We start from the raw sequence: 17153 nt of genomic DNA on the forward strand, positions 1-17153 counted from the left end.
TGTGGCCTTCGCTAAACCATCCCTCACTGATGGTACTCTCAAATAAAAGTAAGAAATGATTAAAGTGAATTTACTCACCAAAGAAGGCCTTTTCCTCAGTCGTTACCATAAATGCACTTCAACTGACCTCAACTTTTTTTATACACACATTAGGATGTATCTATGAGGAGGAAGTGACTAACATGAAAACGATGAAATGATAAACAGTTTGAGGGACTTTCGCTGAATGCTTATAATATTTGATCAACTTTAGGTACTCTCAATTAGGCCGACTAATAGGGTAGATCATTTAACTGAAACACTGAACACTATCACGTTTGAATTCATCAAGTTATTCATAGTGTCTCTCTTAAATGGGACTCGGAAGAAATATACACAACACTTGCTCAGTTCATGTTTTATTCGGGCATTTCTCTTGCACAAGGAAGGTAGTGATTTACATGTAAATATTGCAAAGTCAAATCCTCAATTCGAAGCAGGTTCTATAAACAAGTAATGCTCAGTTAATTCACATTTTGAGATTAGAGAAACATACACTATAGTCAAAACTGTTGCTGGTTGAGATTTCAAATGTATTGATTCTCAGACTGTCAGATATAAAATGAGGACAGGTTTCTGATTAACTTTACGTTCAGCAGAGTTGCAGATCAGAATTAGTACATTTTACATTCATCTTCGTAAACTCCTTAAAGCTCCCAGTGTAAGCTGTAAATAACAATCAATAAATGACGGTTCTATTTACATGCATCTGTTTAATACCACTTGCCCATTGATCAATTATCTCCAGAATATTTTGGACAGAGAATTGACAGGGCATTTCTATCGCCATACTTTAAGACACAGAAAGATCTCCAGTTTCTTACAGTAAACCAAAAAATATACCAGAATACATTTACTTTTTATTTGAATGTAACTTTTTAACAATGGCTCCATTGTAATTAGTCAGTTGAAATAGTCCTCCTGCCTTAGCTGCTGGTGGCGCAATCCAGATCAGACCATCACAGTAGAGGACTCATCACTGGCTCAGCTCAGATAACCTTTGGTCAGTTTTCCACGTCTCATCTTTCAGCCTCTCAGTTCATAAGCCACAAAAGGTACTTCATATGATCACTGTGGTTTGTTATGTATAACTTTCTAAAGATTCCAGAGCATAGAAAGCATACAGTATCATGAGAACACAATATATTATTTTTGTCATCAATAATTGTGCAGATTTCTAGACTGACACTTGTTCCAACCTCAGCTCTGCCCATTTTGAGCATTACCAGTCCTATTTCTAAGTGTATTCCACATCAGCCTCAGTTCTCCACTTATTTGGTCCTAAACTATTTCCTTTGAGTTCCACTCACATGTCTTACATGTCTTGTTTGTGCAGATTATTCCTGACTTAACTTGGAAATGTTTGCTCCCGTCTGTCTGTCGGTCAGTGACGCCACTCCCCTCACATTAGCCAGAGGGTCCCGTGTGATGGTTTTGCTACAATGGCGCCCCTCTGTCCGGCTGTATCTGCTGGGCCTTCCACAGAGCCTTCCCATGAGGCCGCGGGGCGTTGCCGGGGAGAGCATCAGCATGACCACAGGCTCCAGGAAGACGTTACAGGCACTGGACAGCATGGCCTCAGTCCTCCAGTGGACGTTCTCCTGCAGCACAAAGCCCACGATGTGTGAGGCGTTGTAGGGCGAGTAGCAAACCACAAACACAGCCAGCGTGGAAAGGGCCACGGCCAGGACGCGCCTCTTCCCCAGGACGGGCAAACAGGACCGCCACACCAGGGCTACGCAGCGTAGCGTGCAGAAGGCGGTAATGGCCAGTGGCATTAGGAAGAGGAGGAGCGCCATCTCCAGGCGCAATGGCAGCAGCAGGTCCAGCTGGTTCTGGGTGAAGTTCTCGAAGCAGACCGACACATTATGGCTGGAGGTGGACACGAAGCCGCCCCCGCCTTCTGCCACCAGGCCCAGACTCAGGTGCAGCAGTACCACTGCCCAGAGGGCAGCGCTGATGAAGCAGGAGATGCGGCCCCGCCGGTACAGCTTATAGCTGATGGGAAAGGCGATGCTGAGGTAGCGGCCCACCGTCACGGCCGTGAGGAAGAGGCAGCTGCCGTAGATCGAGGAGAACAAGAAGAAGCTGTAGACGGGACAGAGGGGCGACGGAAGAGCCCAGTCCTGGAGGAAAGTCTCCAGGGCCTTGACGGGCAGCCAGGCCACCAGTGCCAGGTTAGCCAGGCAGAGGTTCAGTGCGTATACCACGTTGGGCGTGGCACCCCGCTTGTGCGCCTTGCGGACGTACACAAAGAGCACCAGCAGGTTGGAGGGGAGGCCCAGCAGGAACGTGAAGGAGTAGACCATCAGGGAGAGACAGTCCTTGACGGGCACTTGCATCGCTCCAGCTCACACCTCCTGCTCAGGAGTTCAGGAGCATAGGAGGCACTGCATCAGAAGCAACTGAAGTCTCGATTCTGCAAGTAAAATCATTTGAGATGGGAAGAAAAAAAAAAACACACCAGCCCTGTGGCAGCTGTAATGGATGTTAAAAGTAAGATCTCTTAAATCGACTCGGTTGAAAAATCCAAAGCACATACAGTGAGTCCTCAATGCGCAATCACAGATCCTCTCCTGTGCCTCAGTCCTCTAGCTTCCATTTGTGGACAGCATTCCTCTTGTGAAGTTGCAACGTGCATCATTAGGATGGTTCCCGGCATGCGAGCACATCACGCTTTAGCAAACCCCTCTCTCCTCCACACACAGGCTTCGCACTGAGCGAGATAGAGCAGTGAGGCAGAGACAACCCTTTGGTGACAATAGTATAGAGAGCGGAAGTGGGGTGATACTGGCGTGTGTATATGTGTGTGGGCATGAAGGGGCAGGGTGCAGCATGACAGGTAAACAGATATGGGGAGGTGCCCATTCAAGCAGAAGTGTATGGCATTTAGGAGGCACCAGCGTGTCTTAATGGCCCCCAGGATCGGAGACGACAGCAAGGCAGCATCTGGACCCTTTAGTGAAATGATTCAGAATAATTGGGCTTGTCAGGAAGCGCATGCCCATCCAGCCACAGCGCGGCCACTCTAAATTAACTTGAGGGTCAGGCAGTAAAGTCATAAAGTGCCACGGATGATGGTCATCGCGTGGGAGCAGGGTAGTAGGGCTTTAGGGTTGGGCGCCTACTTTGTGACACAAGGGAGATTCTCTATGCTTTATAGCAGTAGGAAAACAACCTGGTTTATTTGTATGTGTGCGCTTGGGTGTGTAAGTGACATAAATTACTCTTTATAGAAGAGAGAAGAATAGAGAGAGGTTGGATAGTTGTGTGTGCAAATAAAAACGTCATCGGTATAGAGGTTTATCATAAAGAAAAACAATTTCTCCCCCAGCTTTGTTCAAAGAAGGAAACGTGAAAAAACAGCTATCCTTATCTACATTTATGTGTAAGAGCACTATGGGCCAGTTCCCTGAACACAGATAAAGCCTAGTTCTGGACTAAAAAGAAGGGTCACTGGAAAATCTCCATTGAAATCATTTTTGGGTCCAAGCTAAGCTTAATATATGTCAGGGAAACCTGCCCTTTACGTTTTATTTGTCTGAATGGGTTTTTAAATTAGCCTTTTTCCTTTATTGAATGAAACACGTGGTTTGGTATGGTAAGAAGAATGTCCCTCTCCCCACTGGTGTGATTACTACCTCTGAGGGTTTAGAGCTTGAGGTAGTCACCTCATACAAGTACTTGGGAGTATGGCTAGACGGTACACTGTCCTTCTCTCAGCACATATCAAAGCTGCAGGTTAAGGTTAAATCTAGACTTGGTTTCCTCTAACGTAATCACTCCTCTTTCACCCCAGCTGCCAAACTAACCCTGATTCAGTTGACCATCCTATCTGTGCTAGATTACGGAGACATAATTTTTAGATCAGCAGGTAAGGGTGCTCTCGAGCAGCTAGATGTTCTTTACCATTCGACCATCAGATTTGCCACCAAAGCAACCTTATAAGACACATCACTACACTCTATACTCCTCTGTAAACTGGTCATCTCTGTATACTCGTCACAAGACCCACTGGTTGATGCTTATTTATAAAACCCTCTTAGGCCTCACTCCCCCCTATCTGAGATATCTACTGATATCTACTAGTCACATTCTGTTAAAGGTCCCCAAAGCACACACATCCCGGGTCGATCCTCGGCTAGCGACTGGAACGAGCTGCAAAAAAACATTCAAAGACTCAATCATGGACACTCTTACTGACAGTTGTGGTAGCTTCGCGTGATGTATTGTTGTCTCTACCTTCTTGCCCTTTGTGCTGTTGTCTGTGCCCAATAATGTTTGTACCATGTTTTGTGCTGCTACCATGCTGTTTTGTCATGTGTTTCTGCCATGCTATGTTGTTGTCTTAGGTATCTCTTTATGTAGTCTCTCTTGTTGTGATGTGTGTTTTGTCCTATATTTTTATTTTCATAATCCCAGCCCCCATCCCCGCAGGAGGCCTTTTGGTAGGCCGCCATTGTAAATAAGAATTTGTTTTTAACTGACTTGCCAAGTTAAATAAATGTTAAATAAAATTAAAATAACAAAAATTTGAAAACACAAAGGAGAATGAAATGTATCATTGCTGTTGGTTTGGTTTCGACAGCACTGACACAAACACGCGCACTTACGTATGATCGATAGAGAGCAGAGAAAATGGAGTGTGATGTGTGCAATGCGATCTGTTAATTGTGCGGTGTGTGTACAGATGTGTGTGTGTACAATTTGATCCCTCTGTTGTCACTGAGAAATGTAAATTAGCAGGTGTGATTTACATAAATTCACTGATAGCCTGCAGTTCTTTCACTATTGCTCGCTCAAACACTAAAGCACCAGACAGAACAAAAGTCCTACTACTTTAGGTCCTAGTGCTACATCATTCAAATGTAAAAAATAATCTGAAACTCAGCCACACAAAGCAACAGTTGTTTTACAGTATATAGCTTAATAACACAAGATAGACATTGGTCTCCACTAATGACATACAAGTGTATCCGAAATACAACCGTAGGCTACACCTAAACTATAGTCTAACGTATGTGTACACCTGCTCGTCATCTTGTTCCAAAATTATGGGCATTAATATGGAGTTGGTTCCCCCTTTACTGCTATAACAGCCTCCACAATTCTGGGAAGACTTTCCACTAAATGTTGGAACATTGCTGCGGGGACTTGCTTCCATTCAGCAACAAGAACATTAGTAAGTTTGGGCACTGCTGTTGGCCGATTAGGCCTGGCTCGCAGTCGTCATTCCAATTCATCCCAAAGGTGTTTGATGGGGTTGAGGTCTGGGCTCTGGGCAGGCCTTTCAAGTTCTTCCACACTGATCTTAACAAACCATTTCTGTATGGACCTCGCTTTGTGCACGGGGGCATTGTCTAGCTGAAACAGGTTTGGGCCTTCCCCAAACTGTTGCCACAAAATTGGAAGCACAGAATTGTCTAGAAAGTCATTGTGTGCTGTAGTGTTAAGATTTCCCTTCACTGGAACTAAGGGGCCTTGCCCGAACCATGAAAAACAGCCCCAGACCATTATTCCTCCTCCACCAAACTTTACAGTTGGCACTATGCATTGGAGCAGGTAGAGTTCTCCTGGTATCCGCCAAACCCAGATTCGTCTGTCGGACGTCGGACCATCTCTGCCAGATGGTGAAGCGTAATTCATCACTCTAGAAAAGGCATTTCCACTGCTCCAGAGTCCAATGGCAGCAAGCTTTACACCACTCCAGCCAACGCTTGGCATTGCGCATGGTGATCTTAGGCTTGTGTGTGGCTGCTTAGCCATGGAAACCCATTTCGTGAAGCTCCTGCCGAACAGTTCCTGTGCTGACTTTGTTTCCAGAGTCAGTTTGGAACCCGGTAGTGAGCGTTGCAACCCGAGGACAGACAATTTCTACTCGCTTCAGCACTCGGCGGTTCTGTTCTGTGAGCTTGTGTGGCCTAGACGTTTCCACTTCACAATAACAGTTGACCGGGGCAGCTCTAGCAGGGCACAAATTTGATGAACTGACTTGTTGGAAAGGTGGCATCCTATGACGGTTCCACGTTGAAAGTCACTGAGCTCTTCAGTAAGGCCATTCTACTGCTAATGTTTGTCTATGGAGATTGCATGGCTGTGTGCTCGATTTTATACACCTGTCAAGAAAGGGTGGGGCTGAAATTGCCGAATCTACTAATTTACACATACTTTTGAATATATAGTGTATATAGAAAACATGTTCTATGTTCTGCACAGGACTTGTGGCTGCACTATAAATATTGAGAAAAATCTGTCTTCTTCCTCCTCTTTAAAATATACCATCTGACACAAGCACATTTGGAGCCGTTACCACAGGCTGTTAGGGTGGTTTATTATCAATGATTCTCTTTCCTGTGCGTGTTTACCTTGTTCCTATCTAGCTACCTCCTCGTATGATACAAAGGTCACATAAACCGTATGATACAAAGGCCTAATAAACACTATGCCCAGGACTCTGGATCAAAACAACCTCTTTTGGACTGCATGCCAAATGGCACCCTATTCCCTATACTGTATAGTTCACATTTTGACCACAGGGCTGCGATCAAAAGTAGTGCAGTATATAGGATGCCATCTAGGACGTAGTCTTGGCCAAACAATAGACAGGGGATAAACAGGGTCATAAATGCTAACGCTCAATATACATGAATCACCTTAAAACGTGGTTTATGGAATAGGTTAGGTCGTTTATTTCTTAGGAGCACAATTAGACCCTGCACGACCACTTCCAAACTCCACCCCCAGGTGGCAGCAGCAACTGGGCAGGTGCTGTGCTCTGCCAGAAAGTCTTGTCAAGTGTTGATTGTGCAAAGGTGTGAGGATGTAGCAGCTTGCAGAGCTGCGAGGCTGCTGGATTTTGATGGCCATGAGGTTTTAGTTTGAAACTTTTGAGCATGCCATTTTGTATATATACCATATACAGTTGAAGTCAGAAGTTTACATACACCTTAGCCAAATACATTTAAACGCAGTTTTTCACAATTCCTGACATTTAATCCTAGTAAAAATCCCTGTCTTAGGTCAGTTAGGATCACCACTTTATGATTTATTTCAGCTTTAATTTCTTTCATCACATCCCCAGTGGGTCAAAACTTGACATACACTCAAATAGTATTTGATAGATTGACTTTAAATTGTTTAAATTGGTTCAAACATTTCAGGTAGCCTTCCACAAGCTTCCCACAATAAGTTGGGTGAATTTTGACCACTCCTCCTGACGGAGCTGGTGTAACTGAGTCATGTTTGTAGGCCTCCTTGCTCGCACAAGCTTTTTCAGTTCTGCCCACAAATTTTCTATAGGATTGAGGTCAGGGCTTTGTGATGGCCACTCCAATACCTTGACTTTGTTGTCCTTAAGCCATTTTGCCACAACTTTGGAAGTATGCTTGGGGTCATTGTCCATTTGGAAGACCCATTTGCGACAAAGCTTTAACTTCTTGACTGATGTCTTGAGATGTTGCTTCAATATATCCACATAATTTTCCTGCCTCATGATGCTATCTATTTTGTGAAGTGCACCAGTCCCTCCTGCAGCAAAGTACCCCCACAACATGATGCTGCCACCCCCGTGCTTCACAGTTGGGATGTTGTTCTTTGGCTTGCAAGCCTCCCTCTTTTTCCTCCAAACATAACGATGGTCATTATGTTCAAACAGTTCTACTTTTGTTTCATCAGACCAGAGGACGATTCTCCAAAAAGTACGATCTTTGTCCCCATGTGCAGTTGCAAACCGTAGTCTGGCTTTTTTATGGAGGTTTTGGAGCAGTGGCTTCTTTCTTGCTGAGTGGCCTTTCAGGTTATGTCGATATAGAACTCGTTTTACTGTGGATATAGATACTTTTGTACCCGTTTCCTCCAGGATCTTCACAAGGTCCTTTGCTGTTGTTCTGGGATTGATTTGCACTTTCGCACCACAGTACGTTCATCTCTAGGAGACAGAACGCGTCTCCTTCCTGAGCGGTATGACGGTGCGTGGTCCCATGGTGTTTATACTTGTGTACTATTGTTTGTACAGATGAACGTGGTACCTTCAGGCATTTAGAAATTGCTCCCAAGGATGAACCAGACTTGTGGGGGCCCACAATTTTTTTCTGAGGTCTTGGCTGATTTCTTTTCATTTTCCCATGATGTCAAGCAAAGAGGCACTGAGTTTGAAGGTAGGCTCAAAATACATCCACAGGCACATCTCCAATTGACTAAAATGATGTCAATTAGCCTATCAGAAGCTTCTAAAGCCATGACATGACTTTCTGGAATTTTCCAAGCTGTTTAAAGGCACAGTCAACTTAGTGTATGTAAACTTCTGACCCACTAGAATTGTGATACAGTGAATTATAAGTGAAATAATCTGTCTGTAAACAATTGTTGGAAAAATGACTTGTGTCATGCACAAAGTAGATGTCCTAACCGACTTGTCAAAGCTATAGTTTGTTAACAAGAAATTTGTGGAGTGGTTGAAAAACGAGTTTTAATGACTCTAACCTAAGTGTATGTAAACCTCCGACTTCAACTGTATATATACCAAAAACTGAACACAGTTTGCTTTATCTTGGCCAGGTCGCAGTTGTAAATGAGAACTTGTTCTCAACTGGCCTACCTGGTTAAATAAAGGTGAATTCAAATTTTAATTTTAAATAAGCCGCATGGAGCTGCCCATACTCTGAATTCTCACGTAAATGCACACATTAAATCAGGTAACAGACCATTTAGCTAGGCCTAGGACCCCTAGACTTAGCGAGTGAAGCAATGTCAGTAGGCATGCTAGATGGTTTCGTAACACATGAGCGAATCAGACGTGTTTCTTGAACGTGATCAAATTCAGAGATGCAATCTGCCTCCCTGAGGAACTACATATTTGGGTCAACCTGTCAATTGGGAAATTATTTCATATTAATCTGAAAAATTACCATATATACTGAACAAAAATATAAAGGCAAACATGCAACAATTTCAAAGATTTTACTGAGTTACACTATATAAGGAAATTAGTCAATTATTAGGCCCTAATCTATGGATTTCACATGACTGGGCAAGAGCGCTGCCATGGGTGGGCCTGAGAGGGCATAGGCACACCCACTGGGGAGCCAGGTCCATCCAATCAGAATACATTTTTGCCTACAAAAGGGCTTTATTACAAACATACTGTAAATAAAGTCCCCAGATGATCCCGCAGGTGAAGAAGCCAGATGTAGAGGTCCTGACGTACTGTCAAATTCTGTAAAATGACATTGGAGGCGGCTTATGGTAGAGAAATAAATTATCAATTCTCTGGCAACAGCTTTGGTAGACATTCCTGCAGTCAGCACGCCAATTGCAAGCTCCCTCAAAACTTCAGACATCTGTGGTATTGTGTTGTGTGACAAAACTGCAACATTTAGATTGGCCTTGTATTGTCCCCAACACAAGGTGCACCTGTGTAATTATCATGCTGTAGAATCAGCTTCTTGATATGCCACACTTGTCACCTAACTCTCTATAGTCGTACTGTACACATACATTTCAGCAATATCTATGAAGCTGAAACAGTCCCTATCAGATACTAAACAACAACAGAGAGCCCTGTGAAAGCAGACAGGATGTGTCCCCCAAATGGCACCCAATGGGCCCTGGTAAAAAGTAGTGCAGCACTTTAAAGGGAATAGGGTCCCTTTTGGGATGCAGAGACAGTGCTGTTTTATAGGAGTCAATACAGAACAGTGCTATTGTTACAGGCCTGGCCATATGGTAACGCTGCACTCCTCTCTCCCTCCCCCAGGCTTTATTTTATACCTGTACCCTAGTGACTCATGTCCTCCCTCAGCTGCTGTGACGCCTGCATCGTCTCCTGTGCTTGGGCCATGTTGTACTGGCTGATCTGCTCCCACTGCTGGGAGGTGGTGGAACTGCAACAGCACATGTACACATACAGGTATTTTACAGGTACATTCAATTAATTTGAAAGGCAAATGGTGGCATTGCAGAAACTATTTTGATGAGTTGAGTGCCTGGTGAATTAATATTGTAGCTAGTTACAGAGATGTATATGCACGTAAGGATTACAATTGTACGAGGTTCTCATTGACAACACTTAAGTAGGTTTGATCTAGATATCCTACGCCGAATTTCAGAAGGTCTATTATTTCTTTGTATTGTATTGTACACCCTCATTCCAGCACACCTTATGGGTATGCGCAGGGGGTTGGGCTTCAGAGAATCTCAGGTGATGTCACAGTGAGTGACAAGCAGGACAGGTCAATGTCTTGGGCCTTGTTCTGAATGTCATGGGTCAGCTGCTGCCGGGACTCCTGTAGAAGACTGGAGAGAACAGCCTGAGACAGCAAAATATGTGACATCTCATCCTCCTTTTTCCGCTTCTGTTTCACTCTAACAGTGGAGCCATCCCAAATAGCACCTTATTCCTAGTGTACTACTTTTGACCAGAGCACATGGGACTCTGTGCAAAAGTAGTACACTATAAAGGAAATAGAGTACCATTTGGGACTCAATCTTGGTCAAATGGTTTCTTACAACAGCTCCTCAAAGGCCCTGTCAATGTGCTGCTGGAGCACCCTCTGTGCTCTGTCGATCACCTCCACCAGGTCGTTGACTAGCTCGTTTCCAGGGCGACCCTCCGTCAAGGTCAGGCACTCCACCGTGACCATCCAGAGGCACTGTGATGGCTCGCTCTGTCTCCTCCTTCCCCCGAGACAGAGCACACAAATTCACCTACGCTGAACTAGAAAGTCAATAGATCACCCCAAAACCTGGCTTGTTTTTTACCAGGTACATTGAAACAACTGCATACCAGATTAATACTAATTTTAAATTGAATTGCAAATCTCATCAGGGTTAAGGCATCCATCTCTTTGCCCAATTCCTGTGCGCAGGATTCCAAAGTCTCTCTAGCGGGAGATATCCCAGATCCTATTACTCAGCCTGTCACTCTCATCCCAGTTAGTCTGAGAGAGGGATAGGGGGAGAGATATAGCGAGAGAGCGATGACAGGTTAGAGACAGGAAAGAGAGATGGCATGAATACGTGCAATGAGAATAAATAATAGTCCATAACAGTTAATGATATGAAAACTAACTTTGTAGAGGCCAATGTTACAATTCAGTCACAACGTCAAGCAAGTCCTTACTGAATTGATTGTTTCATTACATAGTCACAACATCTTACCTTGCTGGTTGTCTCATTGCGTAAGGTCCTCCCTTCCTGGCGTGTCTCATGTGAGATGTGTCGCCTCTGTTCTGCTGTGTCAGACATCAGCTTGTTACTGGGGTCCCAGTCAGACACACTGTACCTGAGCCCATGCTTGGCACTTAGCGTGGCCATGATACTCACAGCATCACGGGACTAAAGGAAACAGGTGACACACACAAATATGATGAGACTGGAAACAAGTTGATGGACCCTGATCAAAAGTAGTGCACTACAAAAGTAGTGCACTACAAAAGTAGTGCACTACAAAAGTAGTGCACTACAAAAGTAGTGCACTACAAAAGTAGTGCACTACAAAAGTAGTGCACTACAAAAGTAGTGCACTACAAAAGTAGTGCACTATAGGGAATAGGATGCCATTTTGGATTCAGACTATGTTTACATGGGACAAGTATTGACAAAACTGACATTTGATATAACGTGATGTCCAGGAAGGTTGTGAGAATCAGAGGAGGCTGGTGGGAGGAGCTATAGAAAGATGGGTTCTTTGTAATGACGGGAATGGCATAAATGGAACGGTATCAAACACAAACATATGGAAACCACATTTGACTCTATTCCATTCCAGCCATTACAATGAGCCCATCCTCCTATTGCTCCTCCCACCAGCCTCCACCTGTGGGACTACAGTGCTGTCTGTGGTGAGTAATGATCTGGTCGAAATCATCATTTACTTGGAAGTGCATTTCCATCCTCTCTACCCAATGATAAAACATACTACTCACTCAAGGAGGAAATGAACTCGGTATAACCTTTAAGGCTATATGAAAACGTGGGCTAGTGTGCACTGCATTTACTTCAGTATGAAACAGTCATTATGTTGAATACCTCATTCCCTTTCATGTAAAATGTTGAACAATTCATTCCCTTTCATATAAAATGGCCAAATATGATTGAGCCATGGCAGTAGATCAATGCACAATATTGGAGGGAAATAAGACAATGTCTGCAATTTAGCTTTTCTATTACTTTACTTTTTTCCTCAAAAGATACTAGGCCTAATCAAATTGAAACTACAGGCAAGCTAGTCTAAGGGGAAAGGTTACTTCTCTTAATTCAGCACACAGACTATGCTAATTGTTTGTGGTAATTCACATCAGGTGTGTGAATAATGGAAAATGCCTGCCGTCTTGTATTTATGGTGCTTCTGTTTAATAGTTAGCCTAATGAATTGGTGTTAATTTCATATGGAACCTAAGTAGACAAATGTATTCCATTATTCAAAATAGCTTTGGCATTATCGCACAAAAATGTTAGATTTACTTACCCAAAGTTTCCGAATATTCTGCAGTGTCTACACCGGTGGTTCTGACCTTGTGTCCAAAGCCGAAGGGCTGGTTTCCTCACCAACTCTTGTAGACAGTCTCCAGGTAACAAACAGACGCAACCAATCAAACACGACTACTAAATCATTTAAATGCCATGGTAACGTTCAACAAATATTTTAAGGGCTTTAGTGATTGACAGTCTCTGTAACCGTCTCACGACGCAACAATGTAGCCTATCTACATCATCCTGTGGAGCGCTCTGACTGTCAGATGACGCAAAAAGGTACCAAAATAGAATAGTTGTCGACAGATTTGTCTCGGGTAAAGAAATGACTCTACTGTATCCAGTAGTCTAGACTACATAATTCTGCTACCCTATTCATGCTTTTCTTTTCAGTGAAGTTAGCTGTGGTCTTACTCTAGTTCTACATAATCTACAAGAGTCATTTAAATGAGTTACTCCATAATAGAATCATACACATTTGTAACTCCAGCCAAGGGCTTAACTCTGTGTTGCATATTGGGGGGATCCGGGTCAATGGGTTCCAGGGTCACCACCCTTCTAGGGTGATTACTATGTTGCACAAACATGAGTGCTTTCCTCCCCATAATTTTGGCCTTCAAATGTGTTTTCCAAACATAAATACAGTGCATTGGAAAGTATTCAGAACCCTTGACTTTTTCCACATTTTGTTACGTTAGAGCCTTATTCTAAAATGGATTAAATAAATTAAAATCCTCATCAATTTACACACAATACCCCACAATGACAAAGTGAAAAGAGGTTTTTAGAAATATTTGCACATTTATTAAATGTGACCCGATTCAGGAAACTAGACGTATGTCGTAAGTCACGACTTCACAGGAGAGCCTTTTGAACGTAAAAATATATTTTTTAACAAAAAAACGTTTTTGGGCAGAAATGCCTTGTCAAACATGTGAACTTTCATGTGCCTTAATATCAAATGTGCATGTCATCTGTAAATACGAATAAAATTGTTAAATTATGAGCCTAGTTGGTTTAGCCACAAGTTTCTACGAACTTTTATGGTACTTTTTAGATTTTTCGTCTGCCTGCTGTGGCTGCGCTTTGTTCCAATGGATTACTGAACAAAACGCACTAACAAAATTGAGGTTTTTGGACATAAAGAGTGATTTTATCGAACAAAACAAACATTTATTGTGTAACATCGAGTCTTGGGAGTGCAACCATATGAAGATCATCAAAGGTAAGTGATACATTTTATCGCTATTTCTGACTTTTGTTACTCCTCTTCTTGGCTGGTTACTGTTTGTAATGATTTGTCTGCTGGGCACTGTTCTCAGATAATCACATGGTTTGCTTTTGCCGTAAAGCCTTTTTGAAATCTGACACAGCGGTTGGATTAACAAGAAGTTTATCTTTAAGCTGATGTATAACACTTGTATCTTTTATGTATGTTTATTATGATAATTTCTGTTTTGTTGAGTTTCACGCTCTGCAATGTCACCGGCTGTTGGCCAGGTGGGACGCTAATGTCCCACCTATCGCAAAGAAGTTTTCACTGCCTTGTTCAGGGGCAGAACGACAGATCTTTACCTTGTCAGCTCAGGGATTCGATCTTGCAACCTTTCAATTACTAGTCCAATGCTCTAACCAGTAGGCGGTAGCCCCACATTTTGTGACATACCACAACAATATCATGTGACCGTATGACGTGTCCACCACTTAAATACAGTGGGGCAAAAAAGTATTTAGTCAGCCACCAATTGTGCAAGTTCTCCCACTTAAAAAGATGAGAGAGGCCTGTAATTTTCATCATAGGTACACTTCAACTATGACAGACAAAATGAGAAAAAAAAATCCAGAAAATCACATTGTAGGATTTTTTATGAATTTATTTGCAAATAGGTCACCACAAAATCACAATAAGCACAGCCATTTTTCAAGCGAAATATAGCTTTCACAAAAAACAGAAATAGAGAAAATTAATCACTAACTTTTGATTATCTTCATCAGATGACACTCATAGGACTTCATGTTACACAATACATGCATGTTTTGTTTGATTAAGTTCATATTTATATAAAAAAATCTGAGTTTACATTGGCGCATTAGATTCATTAAATGCAAAAACATCAAGTGATTTTGCATAGCCACATCGTTTCAACAGAAATACTCATCATAAATGTAGATGATAATACAAGTTATACACATGGAATTATAGATATACCTCTCCTTAATGCAACCGCTGTCAGATAAAAAAAAATGTAAATACGGAAAAATAAACCATGCAATAATCTGAGACGGCGCTCAGAACAATAGTCAAATTAGCCGCCATGTTGGACTCAACAGAAACCAGAAAATACATGATAAATGTTTCCTTACCTTTGATGAATTCATCAGAATGCAGTCCTAGGAATCCCAGATCTACAATAAATGCTTGATTTGTTTGATAATGTCCATTATTTATGTCCAATTAGCTACTTTGGACATGTTTTCCAAACGCACAACCCAAAGCGCGTCCACTACCATCCACTATAACGTGACGAAATGTCCAAAAGTTCCGTTACAGTCAGTAGAAACATGTCAAACGATGTACTGAATCAATCTTTAGAATGTTTTTAACATACATCTTGAATAACGTTCCAACCGGAGAATTTCATCGACTTCAGTTGACCGAAGCAACGGAGCTCCCTCTCACATGAACACACCTCTTCAATGCGTGATCACCTCGTGGCAGTGGTCACTAATTCCTGTCTCCTTCGGCCCCCCTTCACATTAGAGTCATCAGACAAAGTTCTATTGACTGTTGACATCTAGTGGAAGCCGCAGGAAGTGAAAACTCATCAATATCTCGCTGTGATTTCAATGGGACCTTGGTTGAAAATCTGGCACCCCCAGAAAAAATACAAACAGGAAGTGGAACTTCTCAGGTTTTTGCCTGCCATGTGAGTTCTGTTATACTCACAGACATAACTCAAACAGTTTCAGAAACTTCAGAGTGTTTTCTATCCAATATGAATAATAATATGCATTTATTAGCAACTGGGACTGAGGAGCAGGCCGTTTAATATGGGCACCTCTGTGCACCTTTCATCCAAGCTACTCAATACTGCCCCTTCAGCCATAAGAAGTGAACAAGAAGTTAAGCTTTTGACTGATGTATAACACTTGTTATTTCATGAATGTTTAATATTACTACTTTGTGTTTTTGAATTTCGTGCTCTGCAATTTCACCGGATGTTGTCGAGGTGGGTCGCTAGCGGCACGCCTTGCCCAAAGAGGTTTTAAGTACATTGTACCCTTGGCTATTTAAAAAAATATACAATTGTACTGTCTGGTTTAATATAAGGAATTTAAAATGATTTATACTTTTACTCAAGTATGACAATTTAGTACTTTTCCCTCCACTGGATGGATAGCATTTATTTCACATGACCCATCAATTTACACAAGTGTATCTGGGTAAACGTCATCTATTTATATCTTTCTGTTTACCTGGAATGTATCCTTATTGTAGGCTACTACCACTCTTATTCTTAAGCACATGACCTCCTGAATCCTTAAAGAGAGGGGTGAGACTAAGGCTTAAGTGGGTGTGAACAATGCTGAATTGGTGTAGACAAAGGAGAGCTCTCTAGTAGGTACCAAAACATTCAAAGGCCCTTTTCTCAAAAGTGAGTTTACAAGTGTATCAACTTTCAAAGTCGAATTACTTTCCCATTGTTCCTCAAAAATGCTGTGTATGATATACCAATTTGTAGCGCTGAGTCTCTACTTTTATCCAATGTAAGAAACTGAAATTCAAAGTTTGACCGAATCCAGGTGGTGAGTCACAAATATACAAAACTGAAATACCTTATTTACATATTCCGACCTTTTGCTATGAGACCTGAAATTGAGCTCAGGTGGATCCTGTTTCTATTGATCCTCTTTGAGATGTTTCTACAACTTGAAGTGAGTCCACCTGTAGTAAATTCAATTGATTGGACATGATTTGGAAAGGCACACCAAGCCATGAGGTCGAAGGAATTGTCCGTAGAGCTCCGAGACACAAATCTGGGGAAATGTACCGAAAAATGTCTGCAACATTGAAGGTCCCCAAGAATACAGTGGCCTCCATCATTCTTAAATTGAATCATTTTCAAACCACCAAGACTCTTCCTAGAGCTGACCGCCCGGCCAAACTGAGCAATTGGGGGAGAAGGGCCTTGGTCAAGGAGGTGACCAAGAACCCGATGGTCACTCAGATAGAGCTCCAGAGTTCCTCTGTGGAGATGGGAGAACCTTCCAGAAGGACAACCATCTCTGCAGCACTCTACCAATCAGGCCTTTTATGGTAGAGTGGCCAGACGGCAGCCACTCCTTAGTAAACGGCACATGATAGCCCACTTGGAATTTGCCAAAAGCCATATAACGGACTCTGACCATGAGAAACAAGATTATCTGATCTAATAAAACCAAGATTGAAGTCTTTGGCCTGAATTTCAAGCGTCACGTCTGGAGGAAAGCTGGCACTATCCCAACGGTGAACCATAGTAGTTGCAGCATCATGCTGAGGGGATGTTTTTCAGTGGCAGGGACTGGGAGACTAGTCAGGATCGAGGGAATGAGAAACGGAGCAAAGTACAGAGAGTCCTTGATGAAAACCTGCGCCAGAGCGC

The 17153-nt window shown here is 42.6% G+C and overlaps 1 protein-coding gene across 1 annotated transcript; it reads right to left on the reverse strand.

Annotated features, from left to right (window-relative positions):
- Positions 1–390: 390 nt before the first annotated feature.
- On the reverse strand, positions 391–4603 carry si:dkey-211g8.9 (free fatty acid receptor 2). The gene has a single exon (XM_055875986.1). The coding sequence runs from the start codon at positions 2379–2381 to the stop codon at positions 1377–1379; it is 1005 nt and encodes a 334-aa protein (XP_055731961.1). The 5' UTR covers positions 2382–4603; the 3' UTR covers positions 391–1376.
- Positions 4604–17153: the final 12550 nt, after the last annotated feature.

This window comes from Salvelinus fontinalis, chromosome 22 (genome assembly GCF_029448725.1).
Source record: "Salvelinus fontinalis isolate EN_2023a chromosome 22, ASM2944872v1, whole genome shotgun sequence".
Taxonomy (NCBI): domain Eukaryota; kingdom Metazoa; phylum Chordata; class Actinopteri; order Salmoniformes; family Salmonidae; genus Salvelinus; species Salvelinus fontinalis.

Bases quoted from the DNA above. Each gene is read 5' to 3' on its own strand.
- si:dkey-211g8.9 (XM_055875986.1), bottom strand. From the start codon at position 2,381: ATGCAAGTGCCCGTCAAGGACTGTCTCTCCCTGATGGTCTACTCCTTC.